The sequence below is a fragment of the Sander lucioperca genome, chromosome 13 (assembly GCF_008315115.2).
Source record: "Sander lucioperca isolate FBNREF2018 chromosome 13, SLUC_FBN_1.2, whole genome shotgun sequence".
NCBI classification, from domain to species: Eukaryota; Metazoa; Chordata; class Actinopteri; order Perciformes; family Percidae; genus Sander; species Sander lucioperca.
This window is the reverse complement of record NC_050185.1, coordinates 31,917,368-31,930,716: the sequence shown is the minus strand read 5'-3', so window position 1 is coordinate 31,930,716 and position 13,349 is coordinate 31,917,368. Positions and strand designations below refer to the sequence as shown.

At 39.9% G+C, this 13,349-nt stretch overlaps 1 protein-coding gene across 3 annotated transcripts; it reads right to left on the bottom strand.

Moving 5' to 3' along the window:
- Positions 1-140: 140 nt before the first annotated feature.
- On the bottom strand, positions 141-13,019 carry LOC116056015 (smoothelin-like protein 1). Of its 3 annotated transcripts, none has more exons than XM_031308116.1 (14): positions 12,900-13,019; positions 11,899-12,760; positions 7,875-7,935; positions 7,689-7,790; positions 7,067-7,225; positions 6,824-6,967; positions 5,962-6,162; positions 5,674-5,823; positions 5,474-5,536; positions 4,297-4,354; positions 4,016-4,141; positions 3,813-3,927; positions 2,410-2,561; positions 141-1,356 (listed from the first exon to the last, which is right to left on the bottom strand). In XM_031308116.1, the coding sequence occupies exons 2-14, from the start codon at positions 12,403-12,405 to the stop codon at positions 1,230-1,232; spliced, it is 1,965 nt and encodes a 654-aa protein (XP_031163976.1). In that variant the 5' UTR covers positions 12,406-12,760; positions 12,900-13,019; the 3' UTR covers positions 141-1,229. The 3 variants fall into 3 exon arrangements, with proteins under 3 accessions (XP_031163976.1, XP_031163977.1, XP_031163978.1); XM_031308117.1 differs by having other exon boundaries at positions 12,843-13,013; XM_031308118.1 differs by lacking the exon at positions 5,674-5,823.
- Positions 13,020-13,349: the final 330 nt, after the last annotated feature.

Sequence of the window (13,349 nt, the reverse complement as noted above, 5' to 3'; positions counted from 1 at the left end):
TAAGTAAAATAAATAATAAAAAAAATGGTATTTTATGTCTGTGTCCTTCTGAACTATATTTATTCTACCAGTAGATGGCAACAAACACTGTTATCAAGCATGAGGCTTATTCTTTCTGACACAGTTTGCAGGAAACCCTACATTTTTCAAAACATTTTATTTGCCATCGAAACCAAAAAGCTATGTAAAAAAAAATCCATCTATCCATTCAAGAAGCATGTCAGTAATGTGGACCCCTGGGTACTTATAAGAGCTGACAGGTTATAGGTTTGTTATAGATGATAAATAGTTTATGTTTCCCACACCATCCCCTTTGTCTTCATAGTAGACTCACATTATTGCATCAACATGTTAATATCTCTCATTTTGCATTATTTAACACAAAGAGAGAAGTTTCCAATAGATTTAGCTACATGTCTGGGGAGTAATTCTACAGATGTCCAGCATGAAATTGTATTCTTGACCATGAAAATTGTACCTTGATGTACAATTCCCAACTCAAGGTCTGCTTACTAGCTTTTGACCTAAGTATGGCACTGATATGGGTTTTTTTTGTGCCTAAACTGAATAACATACACTTTATAATTACTGAATTGTTTAATAGTGTAGAAATACCTGCAATTTGCGTTAGTGTCATGTCAACTACTATCTCTGGCATCAGCCATTTACAGAATCACACCTACAATCCACCTCTGCTCACCACATTGCAAGACTTAACTCAGACTCCAATTCATTGTTACTGGAGCATCTCTGCACTGGTTCATACTGTAACTCTTTGGTTCTTCTCAGGTTCCCAAACACTGATTGATCAACAGCAGCTATTACAAACTATTATTATGTTTTAAAGTGAGTGGTAATCTTCCCTTCTTTGATTACAGCATTGTTATTGATTTTGAGAATTTGATAAAAACCAACCTTCCTCTTGTAAATACAGCGACATTAAAGCCACACACATCACAATACATGTCATAAGAAACTGCATTTTAAGAATCAGTGTCAGTCCGCTGTAACTTCTAAAGGAAATGGGGGAAACTGGTGAATGCACACATACAGTATAAAACCAATTTGAAAGAGAAAAACATTTGTCAAACACTAACATCTGATTCGAACAACAGTGGTTTCCTATCAGTTTGCTTGTCAAAAGGCCGGTTTCAAGCAAATTCAAAGTGTTCATGACACACTACTGTGGTTAATAATATCCAGACTTTGTATTCTACTCTGATACAGAGTTATTCAAACTTCTTCAGGTGGTTGTAGAGGGACTGGACGTATGTAAACACACACATGGGGTCTGGCTTGTCCCCCATCTCCATCATGTCCTCCACCTCGATCAGACGGAGACAGTCAGCTTGCTCCCTGAAACATAGAAGTATAATTACGGGTAGTATAAAGTAGTGCAACAGATGTATCTATTTCCACTGTAAGACAACAGAAATGCAGAAGTTAAAATCATTCAAAGCACAGCCAAACACATGCGCTCCAGCCAAGACTCTTTCTGTTTTGGGTTTGAGAACTCTTTCAGTTCATACAGGTCCAAGTAAAGTCCCTGATCACTGGTCTTAAAGAAAAAGTTTGACTTCTTGGAATATATACTGATTTGCTTTGTGGCAGAGAGTTGGACGGGGTATTTGATACCACTCATATCTGTTGGTTAATTTGTTATTAGCTAGCCTGGCTCTGTCCAAAGGGGAAACAAATGATCTCAGTAATTAACACGTTTTATATCTTGTTTGTTTAATCTGTGCAAAAAGTGAAGTGTAGAAATGACAACACGCCATTTTGCAGTGGTTATGTTCCTGACTCTTTCTTGCCAGGCAACCAGCAGAGACTCTAGGATATTGAAAAAAGCTCTTGTTAATAGTTTTCATAACTTTTGAAAGAAGAAATAACATGTTCTATGCTTTCTTACAAATGAAGTTGAATCAATTAACAATTGTAAAATAGCAAATAACAACACCTTTGCTTAATTCAACTCACTCAGAGGTTGCGTTGATACTGCCTTACTTGGTCTGGTATGACCAGTAGCTTATGTTGGCTAATGTTAGCAACCTTTTTTTTATATTGCTGGGTCAGTTGGCTGACTTCATTCAATTCCCCTCTCTCTCTCTCTCATTTGCCTGTAGTCCTGTCCACCTTGGAATAAGGAAAAATTCTTAGCATTTACCATTTTTCTGGCAAAAGTTACATGGTCTTGCTGTAAAGTAAGTTTAGCCATGCTGTACTGTGGTCCAGACAAAGTTTTGCACCTGTCTGATTCAATGTTGAATGTCAAAATACGTGCTGTGTTACCTTTTTAAAAAAACAATATTTGTCCTTGGTTAGAATATCTCTAATTTTAGTACAGATGTGTTTGAGTAAAAGTACGCTCACTCACTCACAGCCTCATTCAGTCAATCTTAGCCAGCTTACTCTGCGGTGGTGAAGGCCAGCTGGAGGTTGTGTTTGCGGTTTGCAGGGTCCAGCGTGTTGTAATCAAAGTCCAGAGGGAAGAAAGAGTGAACCAGAGCACAGAAAGCCATCCCATCACTCCAGCTGGACGAGAAGTTCTGGATATCAATGTTCTGAGAGAAAGACCATCATGGCATTCATTATTCATTCGCTATTGAGTTGCACTTATTCTGTATGTCTTGAAAAAACTAGCTATCCAGTGTGAAACAATAGGGAAAGCTATCTTTTTCTACTTTCGACTCTTTTCTCTTATTTTAAAAAGCCTCCTCTAGCTATTGTCTAAGTTTGAATGGAATTGAAGATGTTCAAATTTCCATTTCATCTGACAATGAGAATCTGCTGATGAGGATCATGTGATACGATTTTAGATTCATATTTATTTTATTCATTCCAAACATGTAACAAATAAGTACAAAAAAACATACACAAACAACAAATAAAATTAACAGTAAACATAGCAATCTCTCAATATACAAATTCTCAGAAACTACATAAATAAACAATATAAATAAATAATAAATAAAAGTCATAAAAAAGTCAAGAATGAATGATCTTTGAACCTTGGCTTATGTGAATGCTCTAATGAAGGCCATTAGGCCGAAATGTTAGCATGTTTGTTTGACATGGCCGGAATACATTTGTGAAATTAGTTTGTCCTGAAGTTCTGTCTGTGTGCTACCTTTTTACCTGTGGGTATTCAACATTGGAAGTCTATAAAGTGTTCAGAATGTTTTTAAATTTGAACATTTAGTCAAGTCTGTGAAGACTGGGCAACTCCATCCATACTGATGACATTCATGTAAGATGATCAAAAGCTAAAAAAAACAGCTATTAAATAGACCTCAAATTTTGAGAATTATTCTGAAACATTACACCTTTCAGAACAAGTGCTACAAAGAACGTTAGTTAGCAAGTATGCATACAGTATAATACAATTGGATTGGAGCAATTTCATTAGGGAGTCATACAGTGGTGTAGTCTAATGTATTGTAGTGGGTATACTGTACCACTTTTTTTCCTGGCTCAGAATGGGCCTTTGGGGGGCAAATCAAAGTGTGGGGTCTGGGTGTCAAAGACTAATATCTGGCATTCTGATACCCTTTTATGCACCAATTTATGGTGTGGGTTGATGAAAGATGAGAAAAGTCTCTCTTCATGTTCTGCAGTGTTAGTTTAGTTTGCTGGCACATTACTCTACCCCGTATTTGTGAATACAAATATCTGAAGTGAAAGTTCTGTCACAAAACTATGTGGTTGCGTATCATTGCACATTTTTAAGCAGGTATATGGAAATCCTGGAGATTTCTTAGTGGGTATACTGCGTATACCTGCGTATCACGTAGACTACACCACTGGAGTCATACCTGATAGCCAATGGTTTTTGAGCGGCACCACTCCAGGAGAATCTGTTTTATACCACTGGCACTGGACACTCCAAAACTCTGAGAGCGCTTCAGTTTAGGTTTGGAATCCTTTGGTCTATTCAACAGAAATGCAACTCAATGTATGACATGTCATTGATAGGTATGAGTTAGGACAAAATGGAGAATATTTGAAATACACTTACTTTGTAGGCTCTGAGTTCATCCTCTCAAAGAGGGCCCGCTTGGCCTGAGCCCCATTGGAGCGTGGCAACGTTTGGGATTTCATCACATCCTGTTTAAACTCGAACCCCCCTGTCTTGTTCGCTTTCCTGTGGAGAAACAGTGGACAACAGATCCAATTACACTTGCACTGAAGCTGTCAATAGGCTGTAAATGCACAGGACGCCACGTCAATCTACATTAACAATAGTCAACGGCTAGTTTTGCTTCATGTTACAAAACAGGATTCGAGGTCATGACTTACTTATCCAAATTAGGCGAGAAACCAGATTTTATGATTGATTTGGAGGGAAGTAATTTTTCTGCAGAAACAGAAAGTCAGAGTGAACAAGAGAGATGGCATGAGATCAGAGGTGGAAGAGTAGTCAGATCCTTTATTTAAGTAAAAGTACTAATACCACACAGTAATGCAGTGTACTCCACTACATGTAAAAGTCCTGCAATCAAAACCTTACTTAAATAAAAGTATGTAAGTACAATCAGCTAAATATAGTTAACGTACTTAAAATAAAAGTATTCATTGGGCAGTAATATGTTCCCTGTCAGTGTTTTACTATTATATCTGATGTTTCTGGATTAATATCACCACTGCATTAATGTGTGTGTCTGTTGCATTTTAGTGCTGTAGATGTTTAAGGTTGTGTTAATTTTAACACCTTTATATACTGTTTGGGTAGTTTAGCAGCCGGGTTTTCAGCTTTGTGACGATGCATTTTCCAGCTGATCCAAGAGGCGTTTTAAAGACTTTATTTAGCTTAAGAAGTAGAAGAATTGTCAGTGGTGTAGTCTAATGTATTGTAGTGGGTATACTGTATATGTATGGGCCTATATATATAGGCCTGGGGGGCATATCATAGTGGGGGGGTCTGGGTGTCCTCCCCCAGGAATATTTTGAGCGTCAAAGACTTCTTTTGCTGCATTCTGATACACTTTTATGCACCAATTTCCGGTGGAAATACCTTTATTTAGCCTATGCGAAGAAAAAAAAAACACAGATGACAATTCAAAATATATCTAAAATATAATGGAAAGCATGTTGTTGCATGCCATTGCACATTTTTAAGCGGGTATATGGAAATCCTGGAGCTTTCTTAGTGGGTACACTGCGTATACCTGCGTTTCACGTAGACTACACCACTGGTGGAGTACAATACAATATTTACCTCTGTGATGTAGTAGAGCAGAAGTATAAAGTTGCATAAAATGTACAAGTAAAGTACAAGTACCTCAAATGTGTACAGTAGTTGAGTAAATGTACTTAGTTACATTCCGCCACTGCATGAGATAGATTCAAAAGAGACAAAAACAAACAGAAAGAAAAATAGCTTCCACATGCATAAACAATAAAAACAAACACATTGTACTGTTACATGCTTGCATATTTGCATACGTTTCAACAGGCCTCATGAGGTTAGTTATACCTGCAGGCTGAGGAAAACTCACACTTCTCTTCAGACTGGGACTGGGTGTCTTGAGAACTGGTACTGGGTAAAGGTGGAGAATGTTGGAAAACAGAAAAAATAAAATAAAAATAAAAATCTTTAAAAATATGTTAACAAGGAACTACCAACTGTGACCTTTGTTTTTAGAGACAGACCCTTGTATCCCTGGTTGAACTTACCTCGCTTAAAGGGATATTCCCCAGGTTTTACTTTAGAGTCCTGTGATGCTGAAAGACTCGGGGACGGAGCTGTTATAGAAGATGATGAAGACTCTGTGTTGGGTTTGCTCATGGCAGGAAGAGGTAAGTATGCTTTGGGTTCAGTGGCGTCTAAAGAGAGAAAGCACATGAAACCCCATTTCCCCGAAAAGTCAGTGTACATGCATTAATTCATGCTTTGATTCTCCTTTTGGGTATTTGAAGATATCTGAGCAGAAACACACACCAATAACGTAGCGTTGTACGTACCACTTCTAAAAGGATATATGCCTTGTTTTGTTGTCGGGGATTCTGGGATTGGAGGATTCAGTGCAGAAGCAGCACTCTGATCAGGTTTGGATGCAGCAGAAGTCTCAGGGCTGCTTTTGGACACAGCTGTAAGAGGATGATGGACCGAACCCTGAAACACAGAGCCTGGCTGCTCCTTGGGTACCTTTGTTCCAGACGTACCTGCACAAGTGAAGATGGAATAGAATAAAAACAGGAAAGAATCAGGAATAAATGGAGAAAAAAAAATACAAAAATAACATTACAAATGATCTGATTACTGCTGACATATTTGGTCTGTTTTGTCTGGAGGGTGATACTGACTGCTATAGGATCGTTGATGCTAGGTAATTGCTCAGGTGTTCCAGATGTTTACTGGGGCATTGTTAGGTGGTTACTTGAGGGCAGTGGTGAAAGAAGTACTCTGATCCTTTACTTCAAAGTAAAAATAGCAGGAATACCACAGTCTAAAAATATTCCAGTACAAGTAAAAATTCTAAATTCAAAATGTTAAAGTATGATCAAAGTATTATCAGCAAAATTAACTTAAAGGGGCTGTACTAGATATAGCATCCATTAATATAGCAGCCAACTAATATTGTAATATTGTATATATTGTGTATATATATATATATATATATATATATATATATATATATATATATATATATATATATATGTATATATATATATATATATATACATATATATACCATATATATATATGTATACCAGTATACTAATGTGCAGACAATTACAAGGTCCAATACTTTCGGGGTCCTATGAATGGATCTCCATAGTCTAGTTGTAACATTAAGTAAATGTAACCAACTATCTGTTTCACCTGTTGGAGCTTCTGCTGTTGAATGACCTGCTGCTTTAGGCACCAATGCTGGAGACTGGGCAGGTTTGGTGGCGACCAGACCCTCTGGACCGGGTTTGGTTGTCATGGCAGTGACGGGAAAATGGGGCTGGGGTTCGTCAGCGTCTGAAAAAGAGAGAATCTGAATAGTTGAGATTTGAAGTAATTTGTTTGGTGATACTGATGAAGCAGATTCAGACAGAAACAGAAATAGATTCCCCTCACCACATTTAGCAGGAGACTCTACTGATTTTGCTGGAGTGTCCTTCGTTGCTTTGGGCGCTGAGGCAGGAGACTGAGGTACAGCTGGAGCTTCAGAGCTGGGTCTTATCATTGCAGTGAGGGGATGATGGGGTTTGGTCAGAAGACTGGATTCTTCCTGGTCTGGAAGACAAAAAGATTGACTGAAAACATTCATTCAATCAATCACATTCTTAAAAAAAACGGTCATTGACACGTATAGTGCTAGTTTTTTATCAACACCAACAAAATAGTAGCAACATTAACGTAATCATTTGATAAATTAGAGGTTATTAATTTTAAAGTTGTATTTTTGATATTGTATGATATCAGCCAACCAGTACCAGTTAATCTAAACCATGATGTCCACAACTGTTGGTTTATTTGACTCCAAATTTATTGTAGAATTGATGAGCGCTAGTTGCCGTTCTGGAGAAAAGACTGAATGCTTAATTTTATGGTATTTTATGTTTTTTTTCAATCTGTTGCTGCAACCCTGGCCCCATGTGGAGCTTTAAACTCTTCTAGCAGGTTGTTCCGATAAAGCCACCAAAACCATATAATGCAGTGTGAATGTAACTAAAAAAAAGTACAGGAATGAACTGACCAGGCCTGTTGGGGGTTTCCACGGTAGGCCGAAGAGAGTTAGTCATGGCAGAGGACTCTGTGCTTGGTTTCGTGATGGCGGTGAGAGGCTGGTGGGAGCCTTCTGTGGAGACATAACCAAACATAATCAAAGGTGAGGTCATCTTGTCAGGATGCCTGTGTGGAACTTCTCAGATTATCCGCCTACCTGGATTCCCATTCTCTTGTGTAGTTGTGGCAACATTTTTCTCTCCTTTTGCATCAGTGCCCTGTTCAGTAAAGACAAGATGTAACAAAACCTGCAATTCTAGTATTTATCTTTTCAGGAATTAAAAAGTGTGACATCGACAAACTGGTAGGGCCGTTTGTAGCCTTAAAGGGACACACTGAATGAATGGAGGACTAATGTGAAACAACAACATCATCATTCAGCTATGAAGAAGAAGACCCCTTATCGGCAGCCTTATAGGGATCCACAATTGTTAATGTATTCCTGGCAAGATAAAATTTTAGTAATTTGAATTATAGTAAATTAGAGCTATATCACTGATCGATAGGAAGTTGTATATATATATATATATATATATATATATATATATATATATATATATATATATATATATATATATATATATATATATATGTAGCGGTGGCTGATGCAAACCTAAAGTAAAATTGATAGGGGGAGGGGATGGGGGCTAATAATCTACTGTACTCCCAACATGATTTATTAGTTTTAAAAAGAATGTTAAAACACAACAGACATAAATGAAGAATTGTGCAAGGAATCCCATTTCCTTTCCAGCTATTACCTCAGGAAGGTAAAGACATGCCATCTTTTTATACATTTGTCTTAACAACACCATCACTCATTGATTTGCTCACAGCAAACAAAGAGGGTTATGACAGACTGCTGTGGAGCTAAAATAAATTTTAGTCCTTTATCCTCCATGGTAAATCTGTGTGTGTGTGTGTGTGTGTGTGTGCGCGCGTGTGTGCTCACTTCTCTAAATGTGTGATCTTCAGCTGTTAACAGCTGAAAGCTTCTCCTTTAATGACAGCTGTGGCCAACAAACCCATGTTCCCACTGAGAAGCTATTTTAGATTTTGCAATCAGTCACTTTGCAAGAGTTTCCGCTCCACTCTTCTTACATCCCAATATAGCCCCAAATGGATGCAATGGAAATCGGGGAGTTAGCCTGAGCAGTTAAAGTATATCGGCCTGAAGCTTGGCCTCTATTTGCCCCTTGTCCCACCCCCTCCTCCTGCCTTTTGCACTCCAGAGACACGCAGAGGTCTGGCAACCACGCAATAGAGCCATTTCAGCCAGCCCGTCAACTGGTCGTCAGGAGTAAGATTAGCACCACAGTGATCTGTGGGCTCCACGGCAGCTCCTGTAGGCTATCACAGTCTGACTCTGTCTGACCCTGTAAATCCGCCCAACCTTTGGCTGGGTTTACCTCCATGTCACTTTGGCTCCTTCTTAGAATACATGCAAAAAATGTTTACCACTACTGACGAATGAACTGTCAATGCCACAACGAAATGAAACATAACCTTTCACATTTTATGCAAATTGCATACATTTTACATTTTTATTTTTCAAATATGAAATTCCCATTAAAATAATTTCATGCATGTACACAGTGCAAAGAGCCCAACCAACTTCCAATCCAACTTAGAGACACCTAAAACACCTCAACATCAATCAAGCAAACACACTTGGTACCTCTAATAATTATATTAACAATTGATCAAATGACTTCTTGTATGTGAGATGTCTCCGCTGTTCCCCTCAACTCTACGGAGCACTGTTGCTCCTTTCAGTTCATTCATTTGGCTTTACAGCCTCAACTTTACTTTCTCAGGCTTAGTCTCAGTCTAAGAAAAAAAAGAATACAAAAGAGAGCTCTTGAGGGAGAAGCTCCAGTGCTGCCTGTTTTTCACTCACTGCATGAAGTGAGCACACTTGTCGGATTGTTGGCTCCGGAAAGTTAAGAAATCGTTTAAAACTGTCCCCCCCTCCCCAAATCCCCCCCCCCACCCCCCCAATGTACGTAGGCCTGCCATTGCTAGCTGCAAAGAAAAAGATGAACTCAACAAATAAAATACAGAAGGAAGATGACAAGTTTGAAAATGATGCAGCATTAGTATAAAGTGATGAATCAGAGGGCTATCTTGGTTCTTGGGGGGTTTGAACTGTGGTACGGGAGGGGACCAGGTGATTTCAGCGGAGAGGAATGTTGGCAGGGTGTGTGTTTCAACAGGACAGCTGGTTGTCCCTCTCAGGGTGTGGGCTGGGGGTATTATTGACAGGGATGTAGACGCAATTCAACTTTCCATTAGGAGGTTTGAGACCCGGATTGGCTGGGAAGCAAGATTCTTGAGCGATTAGGGGACAGGGATTTATTATAAACCTGTCTTTAGAGTGTGCATGCGAGTAACGTCATAAAACTGCAACACAGTACGTGTACTGTGGGTAACGTTATAAGCATGTAGTGTAGTATACTGTCAAGTAGTCCACACTACATCCCTCACTCTGGGTCTGAATTTACTTTTCAGGACTTCATTAAAAAAGCAGATATCAGCTGCAGCTCAGTGCCAAATCACAGACCCCAAAATACATGTGCCCTTGAGTTGGGGGGTAGAGAATTGTGTAAGTGTGTAAGCGTGTGTGCGTGTGTGTGTGTGTGTGTGTGTGTGTGTGTGTGTGTGTGTGTGTGTGTGTGTGTGTGTGTGTGTGCGTGCGTGCGTGCGTGCGTGCGTGCGTGCGGTTGGTATGTTCTTAAATTAATTTGGGCCAATGAAAGGATATAACCCCTGTAATGGTCATTTTAATGTTGGTTGATAATGCAAGGTTCATAATGCTAGATATTGTTATTATTAGTCTGCAATTGAAAATAATGATATATACTGGCAGGTGATGCAAATCCTAATCAGCAGTGCTGTTACCACTGCTCCCCACATAAATGTGTGAAGCTGGAGTCAGAGGTTAAATATATATTAAACAAACACAAAGTCAAATCCTGACTCTTATCCACTTCAACGCATGGAGGTTTTTAAGGATCAGGAAAGCTCAGTTCATAAGCATGTCTGATCTTTTTAAGGATTGCATGGTGCTATAAAAGGGGTACAGCAACATGTTTTCAGACAGACATCGGCACAGTGTGAACTCCATCTTTCATGGGGGCACCGCGATTCGACTTTGCCAACGCATAGGGCTTCTGCAAAAAGAGACACAGGGTTGTCTGGCAAAAAAATTTAGGCTGACTAAAATTCTGCCACAAAGCAATGTGGAATCATCTAGCAACTCACTGCACTGGTTAATCAAATACATGCAGGTGCAGTGTTTGGTGTTTTAAGTCCCCAACTTTGTCTTTCAGGCAGCGCTGCCTGGAAGGCACTACGATTAGGCAATGGTTAGGGTTAGGGTTAAGGTTAGGGTTAGGTGCTTTGAAGTCAAAGGTCGCAGCGCTGCCTTGAAGTCGACGTTAGGGGCTTAAAACACCATCGAGCTGCAGGTGCATATTCCTGGTACATTACTCTGTAAAGGGAGCGTGTATTTCTACTGTTAATCTCGTGATCGCTGCAACAAAAGATAAAATGATTGTCAGAGTGACAACTTTCCAGAGTTGCAAAATTATTTTTCTTTTATAAACCACTGTGCAGTGTTTTGGTCATCAGAGAAGCCTTTAAACTCAAGGGTCAATTACTCAAACTGGACTTCATGGAGAGTTGTATTTTATTGTCTCACCTTTACCTGAAGGAAGGAGTAGATAATGACAAGTTATTGACAACAGACCGTTATGTGGTTGTCCAATGATATTGGTGATCCTGAGTCTTATTAGTGAATGCTTTTGTGCCTCTTTAAGTGTTGCATTATAATGAGTTGTTACTATGCACATACAACTACTGCATGATTGTCTAACCATTGGTTACTTATTTATTTAGTAGAGCATCACCCAATTCAAAGTGACAAGTTGATAGGTGGAAGTTAAAAGGGAAGTCAACCTTAGTCCTTCACAGCTGAGACCAGGCGCATCATTTCTTGGTACTCAGGCCCATTTACAACACCCAACACCTCTTGTACACCCCTCCATGCATTCATTGTACTACTGATATTACAGACATATATATCTAATGATGGTGTTTGTGTTGGTATCCCTCTTTTGTTGTAAAATTCTTTATTCTTCAAACTGTATAATCTGTAGAAAAACAGAATGAGTACTTACGTTCATTTCAGCATGTCTCTTTGCTCTCCATGGAGGAGGGGCTGGGGTGTTGCTGGCAGTGGCAGCGGCATGGCTTGATCCTCCACTTGACTCTGACGTTTCAGAGTATGTGGAAGTGGACTGGCTTGACTGGCTGTTCTCTGATCTTCCAGAGTTAACCAGACCTCTCTGGTCTTCTGCTTGTCCATTCTCTATACTATCCTCCACGTTCTTCCCCTTCACTTCAGCAGGACTCCTGTCGATCTTTACCCCAGCGAGACCCTCCACCAGGCGGCTGAGGGCCTCCAGCTTTGACCTAAGCTGCAGGTTCTCCTCCTGCAGCCTGGTCACAGCCTCGACCAAGGGTCCGTTGGAAATGCGCAGCTCCTCGATCCTCTGGTCTATGCGCTGCTTGAAAACTCTTACGTCCACGTGCACCTCCCTTACAGCAGCTTGCAAAGTGGCCCTGAACTCAACCTGAGCTTTGCTTCCCATTGCCTCCCGAACACCCTCTGTGGCTTCATCCATTGCTTCTGTATTGACCCTCACCACCGCTGAGATTCAAGTCAAACGAGTAATGGGGTGGTCAGAAAGCAAACCTTCAATCTTTCTTGTCTTTTTTCAGTATGTTCCCTGACTCGCGTCTTAAACACCAGATGACGGGTTTGAGTTCTTGACAGAATAATGTTGTAATCTTTACCAATTCCTTCCTTCAAAGATATCTGCAGTGTTCCATGACGTTTCAGCAAAGTTCGAGATGCAAAAGGACTTTATAAGGACGACTTGTTGCAGGAAGATCCCTTGGCGGCAACTCATTAAAGTCCCATCAAGCTCCATGGAGGACCTCTCTCAATGTGCGTATTCTCTTACGCTCTCCTCTCATCTGGTCAAAGCAAGAGCAGTTGTTATTTATAAGTCGTGGAAAACTCATGCACAATGTCATCTTGGGAAAAGAGGTTACGTACTGCACGGGCAGATCAGGTTCTCAGTGCATGCAAGAGCTGAGGAATGATCAAACCAACCTTTCGGAAGGGATCCAGTAGAAGTGGCAGACGATTGGTAGCGCATCTACTATGTGTTTCCTGGATGCTTAGCTTACCCCTGCTGCCCCAGCCCAGTGTGTTGTCTAAGCTATCTGTGTCTCCTAAGTTTGGGAGCAACAGGTTCGCCTCTGTATTTTGGGACAAAAAGGGGGTGGGGAACTATCAAATGGGGAGGAGGGGCCAGGATATTCAAATGTTTTTTATCCTTCTTTGCTGCTGGTAAAACTGTGGTAATAGACAGCAGGACTGCAGTTTCCTGGGCGTCCGTTTGAAGACGTTCTTTGGCAAATTTTATTTTGAAAGGTACTTAAACAAGAGGGACACACATGGTGTCAATGAGGGAGAAAACATATTTTATTTATGTACTAAAATGTACTCCAGTTTCTAAATTAAAGACACATCGCGACCATTTTTTTTTACTGTTATATA